The sequence below is a fragment of the Lynx rufus genome, unplaced genomic scaffold (genome assembly GCF_022079265.1).
Source record: "Lynx rufus isolate CCGP_SWC_20201006 ecotype Redwood Valley unplaced genomic scaffold, mLynRuf1.p SCAF_10, whole genome shotgun sequence".
NCBI classification, from domain to species: domain Eukaryota; kingdom Metazoa; phylum Chordata; class Mammalia; order Carnivora; family Felidae; genus Lynx; species Lynx rufus.
The window spans coordinates 59,131,989-59,147,745 of record NW_025814824.1 but is presented as its reverse complement, the minus strand read 5'-3'; the positions used below and the strand labels follow the sequence as shown (position 1 = coordinate 59,147,745).

At 44.7% G+C, this 15,757-nt stretch overlaps 1 protein-coding gene across 1 annotated transcript in view; it reads left to right on the top strand.

The window, feature by feature from the left end:
* FBXO10 (F-box protein 10) overlaps nucleotides 1-15,757 on the top strand; it is a 51,334-nt gene that overhangs the window by 15,524 nt on the left and 20,053 nt on the right. The window contains exons 2-3 of the mRNA XM_047098928.1: nucleotides 10,222-10,812; nucleotides 13,841-14,674. Of these exons, the coding sequence (XP_046954884.1) occupies nucleotides 10,222-10,812; nucleotides 13,841-14,674 (1,425 nt within the window). The remainder of the gene's footprint in view (nucleotides 1-10,221; nucleotides 10,813-13,840; nucleotides 14,675-15,757) is intronic.

The window sequence follows — 15,757 nt, the reverse complement described above, 5'->3', positions numbered from 1 at the left end:
CAATCTAACAGAGGAAATAGAAGTCTACTGAGAGGCCTTAGAAACAGGGTGGAAGTAAACATCTTTAATACCCTGGTTGTGGTCTTGAAATAGTGCTTCCATTTAAAGATACCAGGATACGAGTACCTGGGTGACTCAGTTGGTTAAGCATCTGATCATGATCTCGCGTCGCAGTTCATGGGTTTGAGCCCGTGTCAGGCTCTGTGCTGACAGCTCAGAGCCTGAAGCCTGCTTCAGATTCTGTGTCTCCCTCTCACTGCCCCTCCTCTCTGTCTCTCTGTCTCACTCTCTCTCAAGAATAAATAAACATTTTAAAAATATTAAAAAAATAAAGATACCAGGACAGAAATAAACTCAACTGATTTTTGTCAAAAGTGCAAAAGCAATTCAATGGAGAAAGGATAGTCTTTTCCACAAACAGTGCTGGAACAGTTGGACAACCATAGGCCAAAACACAAAAAAAACAAAAACAAAAAACCCAAACCTTCAACCTAAGCCTTACACTTTAATCGAAAATTAAATCAAAATGGATCACAGACCTAAATGTAAAAACTAATATTATAAAACATTTAGGAAAAGCACAGGAGAAAGTCTTCAGGATTCAGAGCTAGGTGAAGTGTTCTTAGACTTGACACCAGAAGCACATTTCATAAAAGGAAAAGTGTCAGAAGCATAGTGCTAGTGTGGTGCTGTCATAAGGATTAACAAATAGATCCATGAAACAATAAATCACCCAGAAATAGACCCACACTGTTGTCATTTGATTTTTGACAAAGGCACCAAAACAAACCAACTGGGGAGAGGAGGTTCTTTTCAGCAAATGGTGTTGGAATAACTGAATACTCACATAAAAAATTAATTTCAATCACTACCTCGTACCATAGCAAAAATTCATGATGGATCATAGATCAAAATGTAAAAATTAAAACCACAAAACTTTTAGAATATGGGGGAATATCTTCATGACATGGGAATTAGCAAAGGCTTCTCAGTTAAAAGGAATCATTTTAAAAAGGTGAGGAGTGCCTGGGTGGCTCAGTTGGTTGAGCATCCAACTCTTGGTTTCAGCTCAGGTCATGATCCCAGGGTCGTGGGATTGAGCCCCACATCAAGCTCTGCACTGGGGGTGGAGCCTGCTTAGGATTGTCTCTCTCTCCCTCTGCCCCCTCCCCAACTCATGCTCACATTCTGTCTTTCTCTCTTTCAAATAATTAAAAAATAAAATAAAAAAGGTGAATTAGACTTCATCAAAATTTAAAACTTCTCATCAAATGATACCATTAAGAAAATGAAAAGATAAGCTACAGACTGGGAGAAAATATTCACAGAACATCTGTCTGGCAAAGATTACATTAAAAAGTCCTATAATTGAATAATAATAAAAAAAACCCAACTAGAAAAAAATAAATGTTAACACCCTTCTAAAAGGAGATTTATGAATGGCAGTAAGTACATGAAAAAGTGCTCAACATCATTAGTCATGAGGGAAGTGAGAATTAAAACCAAAATGAGATGCCATTACATCCCCCCAGAATGATAGACCAACAACCATAAATGGTAGTGAAGTTGTAAAGCAACAGTATTTCTTACACATTCTCGGTGAGAGTGTAAAATGTGCGACTTCTTTGGAAAAAAGACCCAGCAATTCCATTTGTAGGTATTTACTCAAGAGAAATTAAAACATATGTCCACAAAGCACTTGCCTAAGAATACTAACAGCATTATTCATAATCGCCCCAAATTGGAAACAGTTCAGTTTTCCATCTATAGGAGAACTGATTTTTTAAAACTGTGATACATTAATGTACAATGAAATAACTACTGAGCAATAAAAAGGGACGAGCTACTGATGCATGCAACAAAATGAGTAAGTATCAAAAATGTTATGCTAAGCAAAAGAAGTCTTAACACAAAAGAATACATATGGCGTGTTTCCATTTATATGAAATTCTAGAACAGACAAAACTAATCTATAGTAGAAAAGTCACAACAATGGTTGCCTCTTGGGATTTGGGGTAGGAATTGACAGAAGAGTCGTGAGGGAATATTCTATTTTTGATACGGTTTGAGATTATATGCGTGAATGCACTTGTCAAGATTCTGCAGATGTGCACTGTGGCACATCCACACCCTGAAATGTTCCTCAGCTTTACAGAGGAACAAAGTACTGATGCACACAACTTGAATGAATCTCCAGGGAATTATGCAGAGTGCAAAAAAGCCAATCCCAAGAGATTAGGTATTGTATAATTCCATTTACACATATCTTTGAAGTGACACAGTTTTAGAAATGGAAGACAGATGAATGGTTGTCAGGGATTAAGAACAGGGAAGAGGAGTCAGCAGGGTGGTAGGTGTGATCATAAAAGAGTAACACGAGGGATCTTGTGTCAGAATTTTTCGGTGTCTTGACTGTGGGAGTGGATACAGGAACCTACACAGGTGGTAAGATTGCATAGAACGTAATACAGACACAAAAATGAGTACAAGTGAAACGGGAGATCTGATTAAGGTGGTAGATTGTGCCAGTGTCACTATGCTGGCTGTGATCATAGTCTTGCACAATGTTACCACTGAGGGAAACTAGGAATGTATGCAAGAGCTGTCTCTTATTTCTTACAAGTGCATGTGGACCTACAATTATCTACAATTATCTCAATAAAACTTCAAAAAAAAAATCGGGGCACCCCGGGTGGCTCGGTCAGTTAACCATCCAACTCTTGATTTCGGCTCAGGTTCATGGGATCGAACCCCATGGCAGGCTCTGCGCTGAGAGCATAGAGGGATTCTCTCTCTCTCTCTACCCCTGCCCCACCTGTGCTCTCTCTCCCTCAAAATAAATAAACATTAAAAAAAAAAGCACAAATTCTTAGAGAAATGTCTGATGCCATGTCTGGGCAGTAAATGTAAAAAATGAGTCAGGGACATCTTGACACCACATAGCAAGGAAGCTATCAAAGATGACTGAAGTTGTATCAAAATGACTGAGGAACCAAATTGAGGCCAAAGATGGCTCAATTTGAGCTTCAGTAAGAATAGTAATTTCAGACTTGAACCCTTTAAAATAGGTTTAAAGCCATGAGTTTGTACTAATGGTTTACACACACACACGCTAGTTACCTTCAAAGAATAACAGGGAACTAGTTCTTTGTCTTGAAACCTGGAAAATAAAAGGAAAGAGGCCTTTCCTAAGTGTACAGTAAAATTGGATAACCAAATGTTAGATGAGGAGCAGCATCTCCTAATGCAATTACTTCAGCAAAGAAATGAACCCAGTGATACAGTTAGTAGAGCATCACCATTTTGTTACCTCCAATAAATTTATGTAGCTAAGCATTGGGCATTGGTGAATACGAACATCAAAAAAGAGACAGCCAGGATTGTGGATACTTTATGATAAAAAGACACAATGCCACTGGTAGGCTTGCTAAAGAGATCAAACCTGAGCCTGCTGAAGCCTCTGGATCCAGCTGCCAATATGCAGGAAATCCAGACGGTAGGGTAACAAATTGAACTCTTGAGAAAGCATATAGTCAGCAAAATTCAGACTGAGAAATTGGTCAGATGGTTGAGGTTCTTCGACAGGCAACTTGTAAAAAAAAGGGGGGGGGGCAGGAGGATGGATGGAGAACCTGTGGGTGGAACGAGAATCAAACACACATCGACCTAAAAACCTGAGGACAAAACAGATTCTAGTATCTAAGGAGACATACTTAGGTGGTAAAAGCACAAAGACCTAAGGAAGTGATTATTACAGAATCAAGAATATGTGTATCTTTGTGGGGAGGATTGCAATGGGGCACATGGGGAGGCTTCTAGAGTGGCTGACAAAATTCTGGTTTGTTTTTAACATTTTTTTTTAAGTAATCTTGAATTCACAGCCCTGAGAGCAAGAGTCACATGCTCCACTTACTGAGTGAGCCAGGCTCTCCAAAATTCTGTTTTTGTGATGTAGGTTAGTAGGATGTTTGCCTTGTAAAACAATTCACTAAACTCTACATTTGCTCTGTGTAATCCATTTTGATTTACACTTTTTTTTTAAGTTTATTTATTTTGAGAGAGAGCACACTTGCACGAGAAGTAAAGGGCAGGGAGGGGGGGGGGGAGAGAGAGAGAGAGAGAGAGAGAGAGAGATTGATTGATTGATTCCTAAACAGCTCCATGCTGTCAATGCAGGGACCATACTCACAAACCATGAGATCATGACCTGAGAGGAAACCAAGAGTCAGAAGCTTAACCAAGTGAGCCATGCAGGCACCCCTTGATTTACACTTTAAAAAGGCTGTGATAGAACAGTTCTCAGATGGCTGTGGGGTGCCAGAGGAGCCACTAAATGTCTGAGGAGAGAGGATGAAGAAAGGCCCTCTGAACAAGGTGGTGTTGGGAGAGTAGCATAGATGGGACAAATGTCAGTGGTGAGGCTCGAGAAATAGATAAGCTCATGACCTGTCATCTGTACTAGGTTTTATCCTGGAAGCCATGGGGAGCCATTGAGGAATTCTAAGCTGACAAGTGGCATGACCAGGTTTATATTTTAAGAAGATTCCATTCGTGGCTGAATGTGAAGTGGATTGAATGGAGGAGGCAGGGATGGTTCCAGGGAGACCAGTTGAGAATCACCTGTGGTAATCCAAACTAAAGATGGTGAAGCCAGAAACAACATGGTGACAGAAAGTGGAGAGAGGAAAGGACTGATTTGAGAGTGCTAAAGGAGGTGGAAATACCAGACTCGAGAGACTATCTGGGACAGAAGTAGAGAAATCAGTTACCAACAGGAGCAGTGGAAGATGATGGTGCCATTAATTGGGACATGGAATAAAGTGGTAGAACAGGGGTGGAGAGATGATAATCTATACTATTTTTTAAATTGAGATAGTTTGCATACAATAAAATGCACAAAACAGAAGCATACAATGCAGTGAGTTTTTTCAGATGTCTGCACCCATGTGACTCATGTACCAGTGAAGATGTAAATATTTCCTTCACTCCTGAAGTTTCTTTGTGACCCCTTCAAGCACTGTTCTGATTTTTTTTTTAAGTTTATTTTTATTTTGTAGGGGGGGGGTGGGGAGGGAGAGAATCTCAAGCAGGCCCCACTCTGTCAATGCAGATTATGACCTGCATTGAGATTATGACCTGAGGCGATCAAGAGGCAGCCGGTCAACCAACTGAGCCACCTAGGCACCCCAAGCACTGTTCTGATTTTTATCACTATAGATTATTTTGGCTGTTTTTGAACTTTACCTGTGTGGAATCATACAATATGTTGTCTTTTGTGACTGGTTTCTTTTGCTTAACATATTTTTGTGGCTCACCTGTCTATTGTATATGTCAGTAATTCATCTCCTTACCTGCTGAATAGTATTGCGTTGCATGAATACACCACAATTTGTTTATCTACTCTTCTGGTGATGGTCATTTGGGTTGTTTTCCAGTTTTTTGTTTGGTTATTTTACTATTATGAATAAAGCCTCTGTAAACATTCTGATATAAGTCTTTTCATAGGTGTACATTTTCATTTATCTCCAGTAAATATCTAGGTCATAGCATAGGTGTATGTTTAATGACAGAAGAGACTACTAGCTTTCTAAAGTGATTATAGCATTTTATGCTCCTACCAGCAATGTGTGAGAATTCTGGTTGCTTCACATCTTGGTGCTTTGATGCCTTTAGGGTTTTCAGTTTCAGCCAATGTAGTGAGTGTAACACACACATCTCTGTCATTATGGTTTTAATATAAATCAAGTAATGAATACTAATGATGTTGAACAGCTCTTCTTGAACTTTTTGGCCATTAGTTTTTCTTTTGTGAAGTTTCTGTTCAAATCTTTGCCTGTTTTTTGTTGGATTGTTGTTGTTGTCGAGCTGTAGGATTTCTTGATCTTTTCTGGATACAAGCCCTTTGTCCTATACATGCACTGCAAATATTCTCTCCTGTTCTTTCATTTGTCTTTTCATTTTTTTTTCATTTCTTAACTTTTTTTTTTTTTTTTTTTTTGAGAGAGAGAATGTGTGCACGTTCACGGATGGGGGAGGGTGGCACGGAGAGAGAGAATCCCAAGCAGGATCTGCACTGTCAGTGCAGAGCCTGACACTGGGCTTGATCCCATGAACTGAGAATCACAACCTTAGTTGGACACTCAACTGACTGAGCCACCCTGGTGCCACAGTCTTTTCATTTTCTTAATAATGCCTTTTGAAATTCTTTTTTTTTAACGTTTATTTATTTTTGAGACAGAGAGAGACAGAGCATGAATGGGGAAGGGTCAGAGAGAGAGGGAGACACAGAATCCGAAACAGGCTCCAGGCTCTGAGCGGCCGGCACAGAGCCCGACGCGGGGCTCGAACTCACGGACCGTGAGATCATGACCTGAGCCGAAGTCGGATGCTTAACCGACTGAGCCACCCAGGCACCCCAATAATGCTTTTTGATGAGCAGAAAATTTTAATTTTGAGATAAATTTTAATTTATTGATTTTTGTCTTTTTATGATCAGTACCTTTTGTGCTCTCAGAAATCTTTGCCTATCCCAAGGTTGCATATTTTCTTATGTTTTCTTCTAGAAGCTTTATAGATTTGTTTTTTGTGCTGAGGTCTAAAATCAGTCTTAAGTTTTTGTACATGGTATGTGTCAAAAGTTCATTTTTTTCATATGTAGGTCAAGTTTCCCAACACCAATTGATGAAGACTTTTGTTTATCCATTGAATTGCATTGATATTTTGTCAAAAGTTAGTTGCTCAGTACACATATTTGTTCTGAACTCTATTTTCCTCATGCCCATACCACACTGTCTTGTGGCTGACGTGTTGAGGGAGTCTAGATTATGTTGTCTTTTTGTTTTTGTTGAGTGTTAAATTGTATTCTAACAGTTCAGTTACTGGCAGAACCCTTTGATCCTATCAGGCTTGCTTTTATTCTTCCAATTTGAATATGTCCCTGTGGTATGTACTTTCTGAGTCTCGGTGTGAGACTCCATATTCTGGATTGGACTTCCATTGGCTCCCAGCTCTGTGTGATCTCTAATACCCCCATTTACCCTGTAGCAGGTGATCTCTACTAGGTCCCATGAAGACTTGCCCTGTGCTTGTGCAGTTCAGCCTTGAACCAAGAAACTGCCCACCCACCTCACCCTGCCTCACAGATTCCAGGCACTCAAGCATCACAGAACTCAGATCTTCCTGCTCAGTGAGACTGCCACTCTGCTTGGGCATCGTCTCTCTACCCCACTATGAGAAGGTGCCCTGAGTGAAAGCTAGAACAGTCACACGCTCCCCTCCTGTGTTTCCCTTCTCTCCAAGATTACAGCCCTGCACAGCTTGCTGTTCAGTGCCTGAAAGCATATATTCAGAGCAACTTTATAGGTTTTTTTTTTTTTAAGTTTATGTATTTTGGGAGAGAGAGTTGGGGGGAGGGGCAGAGATGGAGAGAGAGGATCCCAAGCAGTCTCCACACTCAGCATGGAGCCTGGCACAGGGCTTGATCTCATGACTTTGAGATCATGACCTGAGCCAAATTCAAGAGTCAGGTGTTTAATCAACTGAGCCACCCAGGTGCCCCCAGAGCAACTTTATAGTTTTTCATGGCAGGAGGGAGAATCTAGTTCCAGTTATTTTGTCATGGCCAGAAGTGGAAGTTGAGGTTCTGGTACAATGCTGAATTTTTAGTATCTGTGGAACATACAGATAGAAATGCTCAGCAGGCAATTGGGTACCCATGTATGGAAGGCCTGAGAGAGACTATTGGGGCTAGAGATTCAGATTTTGTAGTTGAAGCCAAGGGATATGATCACCTAGCTATACGTACTTTCTTACAATAGTTAGAGAAGGAGGGAAGACCAATTTTCTGGGGGTGCCTGGGTGGCTCAGTCTTAGCTTAAAGCATTTGGCTTCGGCTCAGTTCATGATCTCATGGTTTGTGAGTCAAGCCCCACATTGGGCTCTCTGCTGTCAGCTTGGAGCCTGCTTCAGATCCTCTGTCCCTTCTCTCTCTACCCCTCCCCCTCTAGTTCTCTCTCTCTCTCACTCTTGCTCTCTTGAAATGAATAAATTAAAAAAAAAAAACAAAAAAACCACTTTTGTCTTAAAAAGCCTAAGAGGTATGGCTAAAGAAGGAGGTGAGGAACAGGACACGGGTGTCACAGAGACCCATTCACACTGTGAATAAAGCAGTGTTCATTTGAGAGAGTGACAGCTATCAGGAGCCCAGTCTTTGCTCTGTAATGCTTACCAGTCGAGAGCCCAGCTTTTCTCCATTGCTGCTGAGGACTTAGTAAAGTGTCACTGGGTGATCGTTATAGAAAAACCTACCTACCCAGGCCCTCATACCAATCTGTAAAGGTAAAGTCACACCTGTCATAATGACTCTCAGAAATCTTGCAGACATAATCACACATTTGTGCTTCTAGCCTTCCTGGGCCTAGGTAGGTGACGGGTATGATCATCATTTTCATAAAATGGGGAGGAAAACCAAGGCCCTGAAGAGGTTAACAACTGGATTACAGTTGGCTGTGAAGTCTGCCCTATTTCCAGTTTGAGTTTCTAGTTGTCTAGAGCCTTTATAGGGTTTCAGACTTGGAAGTTGCTCTAGGTCATCTAACACAGTCCTCTTGTTTTTTAGGTGGGGAAATTGACACTCATAAATGAGAGGGCTTTAGCTAGGTATAAATGACAGAAATTCAATGAAGCCAACTTAACCAAAAAGGAGAATTTATCACAAGAGCACAGAGCTAGCTGATGGAATTCAAAAGGCAAGGATAAAGCTGAGCCTTAAGCATAGGTTGGAGCCGTGACCTGGAGTGCCATAGAGGAACTGGCATGGTTTCTGCCCTTTTCTCTGCTCATTTCTTTGTCTCCAATTTGTTCTTCTCTCAATATAGACTAGCTTCTTCTGCCCTTCTTCCCCCCCTCCCCGCCCCAAAGAAAATGGTCATTAGCAACTCTTCCTGAGTTTATGGCTCAGGAAAGAAGCCTTTCGTTCTTCTCCATTCAGGAAAGAAGTCAACCTGATTCTAGAATTGCAAATCCTATTCCAGTGGAGATTTCAGTGGTCCAGTTGGAGCCATCCAGCATCCCAACTATATGCTGCTAAGGGCCTGGGGAGTAGTGTTCCACAGACAGAACTACCAGGGAGCTCTGAATCTCTAAACATGTGGGGTAAATTGTTGGTGGGGCAGAAAGCAAGGGTGCAGATGGCTGGGCAGCCAGCATGGTAGGTGTTTAGGACACAGGGTTGCATCAGTAACCAGCCACAGAGCCAGGACCAAAACTCACAGCCTGACCCAGCATCAGTCTTTCCTGAGGCTGCCTCACATGGGAGTACAGTGTAATTATGTGATCTGGTAATGAAGAGAGGCAGACAGACGGACACTCACTGCCTCAGTTCTCATTCCTCTTGCTGTGAAGAAATAGAGGTCCCTTCCCTGGGAGTCTGGGAAGTCCAGAGCTCTAGGACTGAAACAGTGAAAGGTGGGTTCCCTTCTGTATTAGTCCAAAACCTTGTTACAAGTCATAGAAACCCAAATCAAACTAACTTGAGCAAAAAAGGGAATTTATTAGAAGGCCATTGAGGTACCTCCTGGAAGTGAGGAAAGAACTGCATATTCCAGAGCAGCTTCAGGAGTGTGGAGTCAGTACCACCAGGACACATATACGTGTGATCGCTTTTTTTCTTTCTTTCTCAATTTTCATCTTTCATCTCCTCATCTCTGCCTGGCTCTGGTACCCACAAGGTTCTTTCCACAAGTGGGGAAAATGGCTGAACAGCAGTTTGGGGGTTATATCCTTAGTTTCTGACCAAGAGAAAAGAAAGTCTTGCCTGCTGATTCCAGGTGGAACAATCCCAGAGGAGGATCCTGATTGAGGGGATGGAGCTCTATGATTGGCTGGGCCCTGTTCTCTTGCACACCCTTGGGGTCATGAGAAGGCAGGGAATATTTTAAGAAGAGGAACTGGGGGCACCTGGGTGGCTCGGTCGGTTAAGCCGCCGACTTCGGCTCAGGTCATGATCTCGCAGTCCGTGAGTTCGAGCCCCGCGTCAGGCTCTGTGCTGACGGCTCAGAGCCTGGAGCCTGTTTCAGATTCTGTGTCTCCCTCTCTCTGACCCTCCCCCGTTCATGCTCTGTCTCTCTCTGTCTCAAAAATAAATAAACGTTAAAAAAAAAAAAAAAGAGGAACTGTAAGAGGGGTCAACAAAAACCTCTTTGGTTTTGTGTTTGCTCCCAGGTGACCATGGAGGCCGGTGGTCTCCCCTTGGAGCTGTGGCGCATGATCTTAGCCTATCTGCACCTTCCCGACCTGGGCCGTTGCAGCCTGGTGTGCAGAGCCTGGTATGACCTGATCCTCAGTCTCGACAGCACCCGCTGGCGGCAGCTGTGTCTGGGATGCACCGAATGCCGCCACCCAAACTGGCCCAACCAGCCCGATGTGGAGCCTGAGTCTTGGAGGGAGGCCTTCAAGCAACATTACCTTGCCTCTAAGACATGGACCAAGAATGCCCTGGACTTGGAGTCCTCTGTCTGCTTTTCTCTATTTCGCCGGAGGAGGGAACGCCGTACCCTGAGTGTTGGGCCAGGCCATGAGTTTGACAGCCTGGGCAGTGCCTTGGCCATGGCTAGCCTGTATGACCGAATTGTGCTATTCCCAGGTGTGTATGAAGAGCAAGGTGAAATCATCCTGAAGGTACCTGTGGAGATTGTAGGCCACGGGAAGTTGGGTGAAGTGGCCCTGCTAGCCAGCATTGATCAGCACTGCTCCACCACACGCCTGTGCAACCTTGTCTTCATGCCGGCCTGGTTCTCCCCTTTCATGTTTAAGGTGGGTGTCCATATCCAGATAGGTGGCCTCTCCAGTCCTGACCCTGGGCTTTGGCCTCTTTTTAGTGGGTTTGCAACCCCTTTTTGTTGGAATTAAGAGTTTTGTCGTTATTCCTGTAACACGCTCCTCTGCACCAGTTAAGAAATGGACACAGTAACAATCAACATTCTGCTTTATTCCTGGCAAAACTGTATTAAAAAATAAGCCAAGGACTCAGAGCCCGAACTGCTTTGTATTCCTCTTCCCCACTGGACGCACTTGAACCACAGGGGAGTAGCTAGGTGGGAAAGCCAAATCTGGGAGTATGCCACATGGTTGCAGGAAGCAGAGAACAACACTTCATGCTCAGAGATAGGCAAAGCCAGGGGAGGCTATGCAGGACCAATGACCTTTAGCATGTCAGCCCCACCCTGTGAAGGAGGATCAAGGAAGGTCAGGCTTTCACCAAGAGTGACTTGAGAGAGGCTCAGGAAATACCAGCCCAACACATATCCTCTGGTAACACAGAGCACACAGGCTGTATTCAAAGCAACGTATGTATTGACGCGTTGGTAGGTCCTGGCAGAGCGGTTTACAGCTTTACCTTGCATAGAAACATTGTAATATGTAAACTTTGTACCTAATCAATAATAATTATGTTGCCACTATTCTACCAGTAACAACAAATTGTCCCTCAAGTTTGTAATGATCGCTATACTACCAGTCGTTTATGGTGCACTGACTGTGTGCCTGGCGTATGCTTTACCGCCATTAGTAAGATGTGTAGTGTCCTCCGGTTTTATAGATGAGCAAACTGAGGCTCAGCAAGATTAAGTGACATAGTAAGAGACAGAGCTAGGATCCAAAGCCTATATTGATAATCTAGGTGACTTTGCATCGGTGACTTCATTTGATCCCCACAACAAACATTCGTGGTAGGTAGTACACGTGGGATCCCCATTTTGCAGATGAGGGGCACTAAAAAGCTCAGAGATGCTGCTAAGTAACTTTCTCAAATGCATAATTAGTGAAGTTAGAACTGAAATCCAGAACTCAAATTGTAAGCCCCTTTGAAGTTACATTGTGTTGGATTCCTTGGAAACCTAAAAGCCTACTTTTTAGGCCTAGATTGTTTCAGAAGGACTGATGAATGATTCCTATGTGGGTCTGTAGACCCAGAAGAAAGTTTGATTCCAGACCTTCGATGTTTCCATTTACTCTGAGGGTAAAATGTTGGTTTCAGCCTCTCCTTCCCCCTTAGAAGTGCAGCTGCAGACCCTCATAGGGTGGGGGCCTGGCCTTAACACTTCTCTGTAGCCCAGCCCACCATCTGGCTTAATGCTTGGCATGTATCAGTGCTCCACTCGTGATTGTCTTTTAACTGAAAACAGGACAGGGGCTAGGATGACCTTGCCTGAAAAATGCAAAGGCCAGAGTGATTTCACAGCAGTTTTCAGTGACTTCTGAGGAGAACCCTAACAACAGCTGTGCATCTCCAGAGAGCTGGTGTTCATCTACAGAGAGGACCAAGTAAAAGAAAATAGACTTAAATTCTAGCTAGAAAAAATTAACTTAGCCATAAGGAAGAATTTACAGAGGTTAAGGCAAGTAAGGTCCAGGCCAGGCTTTCAAGGGTGGTCACTGCTAGAGAATGTAGAAACTGTTCATGGGGTGGATGTGTCTGGATCACTCAGTGGAATCATGGAACATTCCCTCATTTTACAGTTCAAATCCATCTGGTGGCATTTAGCATGAAATCCAGAAACAGTTACTTTTCAGGAATACAGAGTGGCTGGGCTTCTCAGTCAGGCCTGGGAGCTGAGGGGCTCAGGGTAGTGGTGCTGTGGGGTTCAGCACTTCCCTCCCCGAGAGGAGTCTCTGTCCTTTGTGTCCCTGACCCCAGGTAACGATAGCTAATTTTTATTAGGTGCCAACTTTGTATCTGGCTCTCCGCCTTTTGCTTCGTTAGCTGGTAAGCCCCCTATTGCAGACAAAGAAACTGAGCCTCAGAGAGGTGAAGTCCTATCCAAGGTAACATACTTGAAAGAGGCAGAGATGGGAGTGCCCCATGCAGTCAGACTCCAGAGCCCATCTTAACCACTGCTCAGTGCTGCCCAGCTGTGGCAGCATACCTCATCCCCCTCTTTAGGGACGTAGCCTGCTGTCCTTTGCTGTAGTCCCTGCTATGTTCCAGTTGCCAGACAGGCTGGATTCTTTCCCAGTACCTGTGGCTGGGCATCCCGTACTGCCTGCCCCAGCCCAGGCAGGGCTCAGCCCCTCCTGGCCTGTCTTCTGTTAGCCCTCAGGGTTCTGCCTGGCTCTGTCCTAAGTTCAGACACCAAGCTGATGCTCTGTGGGGTGCTGCAGGGCTGAGAGAAGATGGTGAATGGAAAGTGGGCTGAAGGGTTGAGACCTAGCACAGCACCTCGTGACCTCACACTTCCTTCACATAACCGAGATACCACTTTAGGATTCCCTCCCCCTTCAGGGGTCACAGTAAAGTCATGCTCAAATCCCAACCAGTTCTTGTGTTTCTCACAGTTCAAAGCTGTCCCTGTTATTCCGTATCATCTCTATAGTGACATTCCTTCTCCTGGTTACCATTGATCCATTTCACACAGCATCCTTCTGAGCATTCAGCTTCTTCCCTCTTCCCCATCCTTACCCCTCAAAGTTTATGTTCTCACTAAGCATTTCTTGAGTATTGGGAGAATTTACTTCATATTTGAGGTCTTTAGGAAGGGCCCTGCTGCACGGTGTGAACTTTTTCCTGCCATTATCCGTTTCTACTTTCATCCCCCTCCCTTTGGGATTAGAAGGAGGGAAAGGCAGGCAACTCCAAATTTTCACCGCTCTGATACAGTGCAGCTTCCTGTCCGGGGGCCTGACACATGCCCTGGTGGGGGGGGGGGTTTGGGGGGATGGAGGATAGGATCAGCAGGACAAATGGCCTCTCCGTGCTCCACCCTCCTTAAAGAGCAGTTAGAGTACTGCCTAACAAAGTAATTCTCATCCCTGTTTTATCCACTCTCTCTTTTTTATTCCTCAGACAACATCGGGTCATGTCCAATTTGACAACTGCAACTTTGAGAATGGGCATATCCAGGTCCATGGCCCAGGCACCTGCCAAGTGAAGTTTTGCACCTTCAAAAACACCCATGTTTTCCTGCACAATGTGCCCCTGTGTGTCCTGGAAAACTGTGAATTTGTGGGCAGTGAAAACAACTCTGTGACTGTGGAGGGCCACCCATCTGCAGACAAAAACTGGGCCTACAAGTATCTACTAGGGCTTATCAAGTCCTCCCCCAGTGTGCTACCCACGGAGGATTCTGACTCTTTAATGTCCCTGGACCTGGAGAGCAGGGACCAGGCTTGGAGCCCAAGGACCTGTGACATTGTCATTGAAGGCAGCCAAAGCCCTACCAGCCCAGCTTCTACCTCCCCAAAGCCAGGCTCCAAGGCTGGCTCACAGGAGGCAGAGGTGGGCAGTGATGGGGAAAGGGTGGCCCAGACCCCAGACAGCAGCGATGGAGGCCTGAGTCCTAGTGGTGAGGATGAGGACGAGGACCAGCTCACATACAGACTGTCCTACCAAGTGCAAGGCCCACGCCCTGTACTGGGGGGCTCCTTTCTAGGCCCACCACTTCCAGGAGCATCCATTCAGCTGCCCAGTTGCCTAGTGCTGAACTCTCTGCAGCAGGAGCTGCAGAAGGACAAGGAGGCCATGGCACTGGCCAGCTCCGTGCAGGGCTGCCTCATCCGCAAGTGCCTCTTCCGGGACGGAAAGGGAGGCGTCTTCGTTTGCTCCTATGGCCGAGCCAAGATGGAAGGAAACATCTTCCGGAACCTGACTTATGCAGTGCGGTGTATACATAACAGCAAGGTGCTGTCATAAGGCTCACTCTGCAAATTCATGAGGCCTTCCTGGGTCACTGGGAACATGATTTTGATTGATGAGATAGGCTCCTGTGGCTATACATAGGAAGGCTATTTTTTTAAAGCATCTTTATACAAGCTTCTAACACACCCTTATCTTATGTTCCATCATCTGGTTTGGATAGAGCAGAAACTATTGTTCCCATTTTACAGAAGAGGAAACAGGGCCCAGAAGGGGAATGTGACTTACTCAGGGTCACACAGCAAGTTAGTGGCAGAACTGAGACTAGAACCCAGGTCTTCCAACTCCTTTTGCTATGTCATGCTGCTTTCAACCATGTCCCCCTAGTCCTAGAAGAAGGAACAAGGGCTCTTTAGCTGGATGAGAGAAAATTGAGGGACATATGATTACTGGCTTTGATCCAAACCAGAGAAGGCTCCCCAGAAGAGGTGTCTAAGCTGTAGGACGAGTAGTGGACAGCCAAGCAAAATAGTGTGCATGTGGTGAAAAGGGGGTACAGAGTGAGGGCATTCTAGGCAGCCAGAACATTCTGCACTGGGGCCTGGGTGTGGGGCTGAATTCAACAGTGTTCTGGGGAGGGAGGAGTGGTTGGAAATGAGGCAGGGGAGACGAGCAGAAGCCACCTTGCCCAGGGCCTGAAAAGCCCCTATGAGATATTTGGACTTTATGCTAAGTCCATCCTGCCCCTGATACAGTCATCACCCTGCAGGCTCTTCAGGGTGCCGCAGGACAGTCTACAGATCCTGCAAGCCACTGAGCACAGGAACAGCCTCTCAGAGGAAAGACATGGCCTTTTGGAAGAAAGCATGGCCTAGCTCCTGAGTTTGAATCTTGCCTCTCCTCTGATCCACCATGAGCATTACTGTCCTCTTCTGTAAAATGGAAACAAGCTTCCCTGACTTGCCTCCCTCACTGGGGTTTGTGAGGATCCAGTACCTTAATATTGCCAAAGCACCTAGTAAGCTGAGGGGCACTGCACATGTGTCACCTGGGAGTCTTGCAGATCTCTGCAGCCCTCTAGAACAGTTAGCAGCAATCGCATTGAATTGCATTTTGCCCAGTCCACTT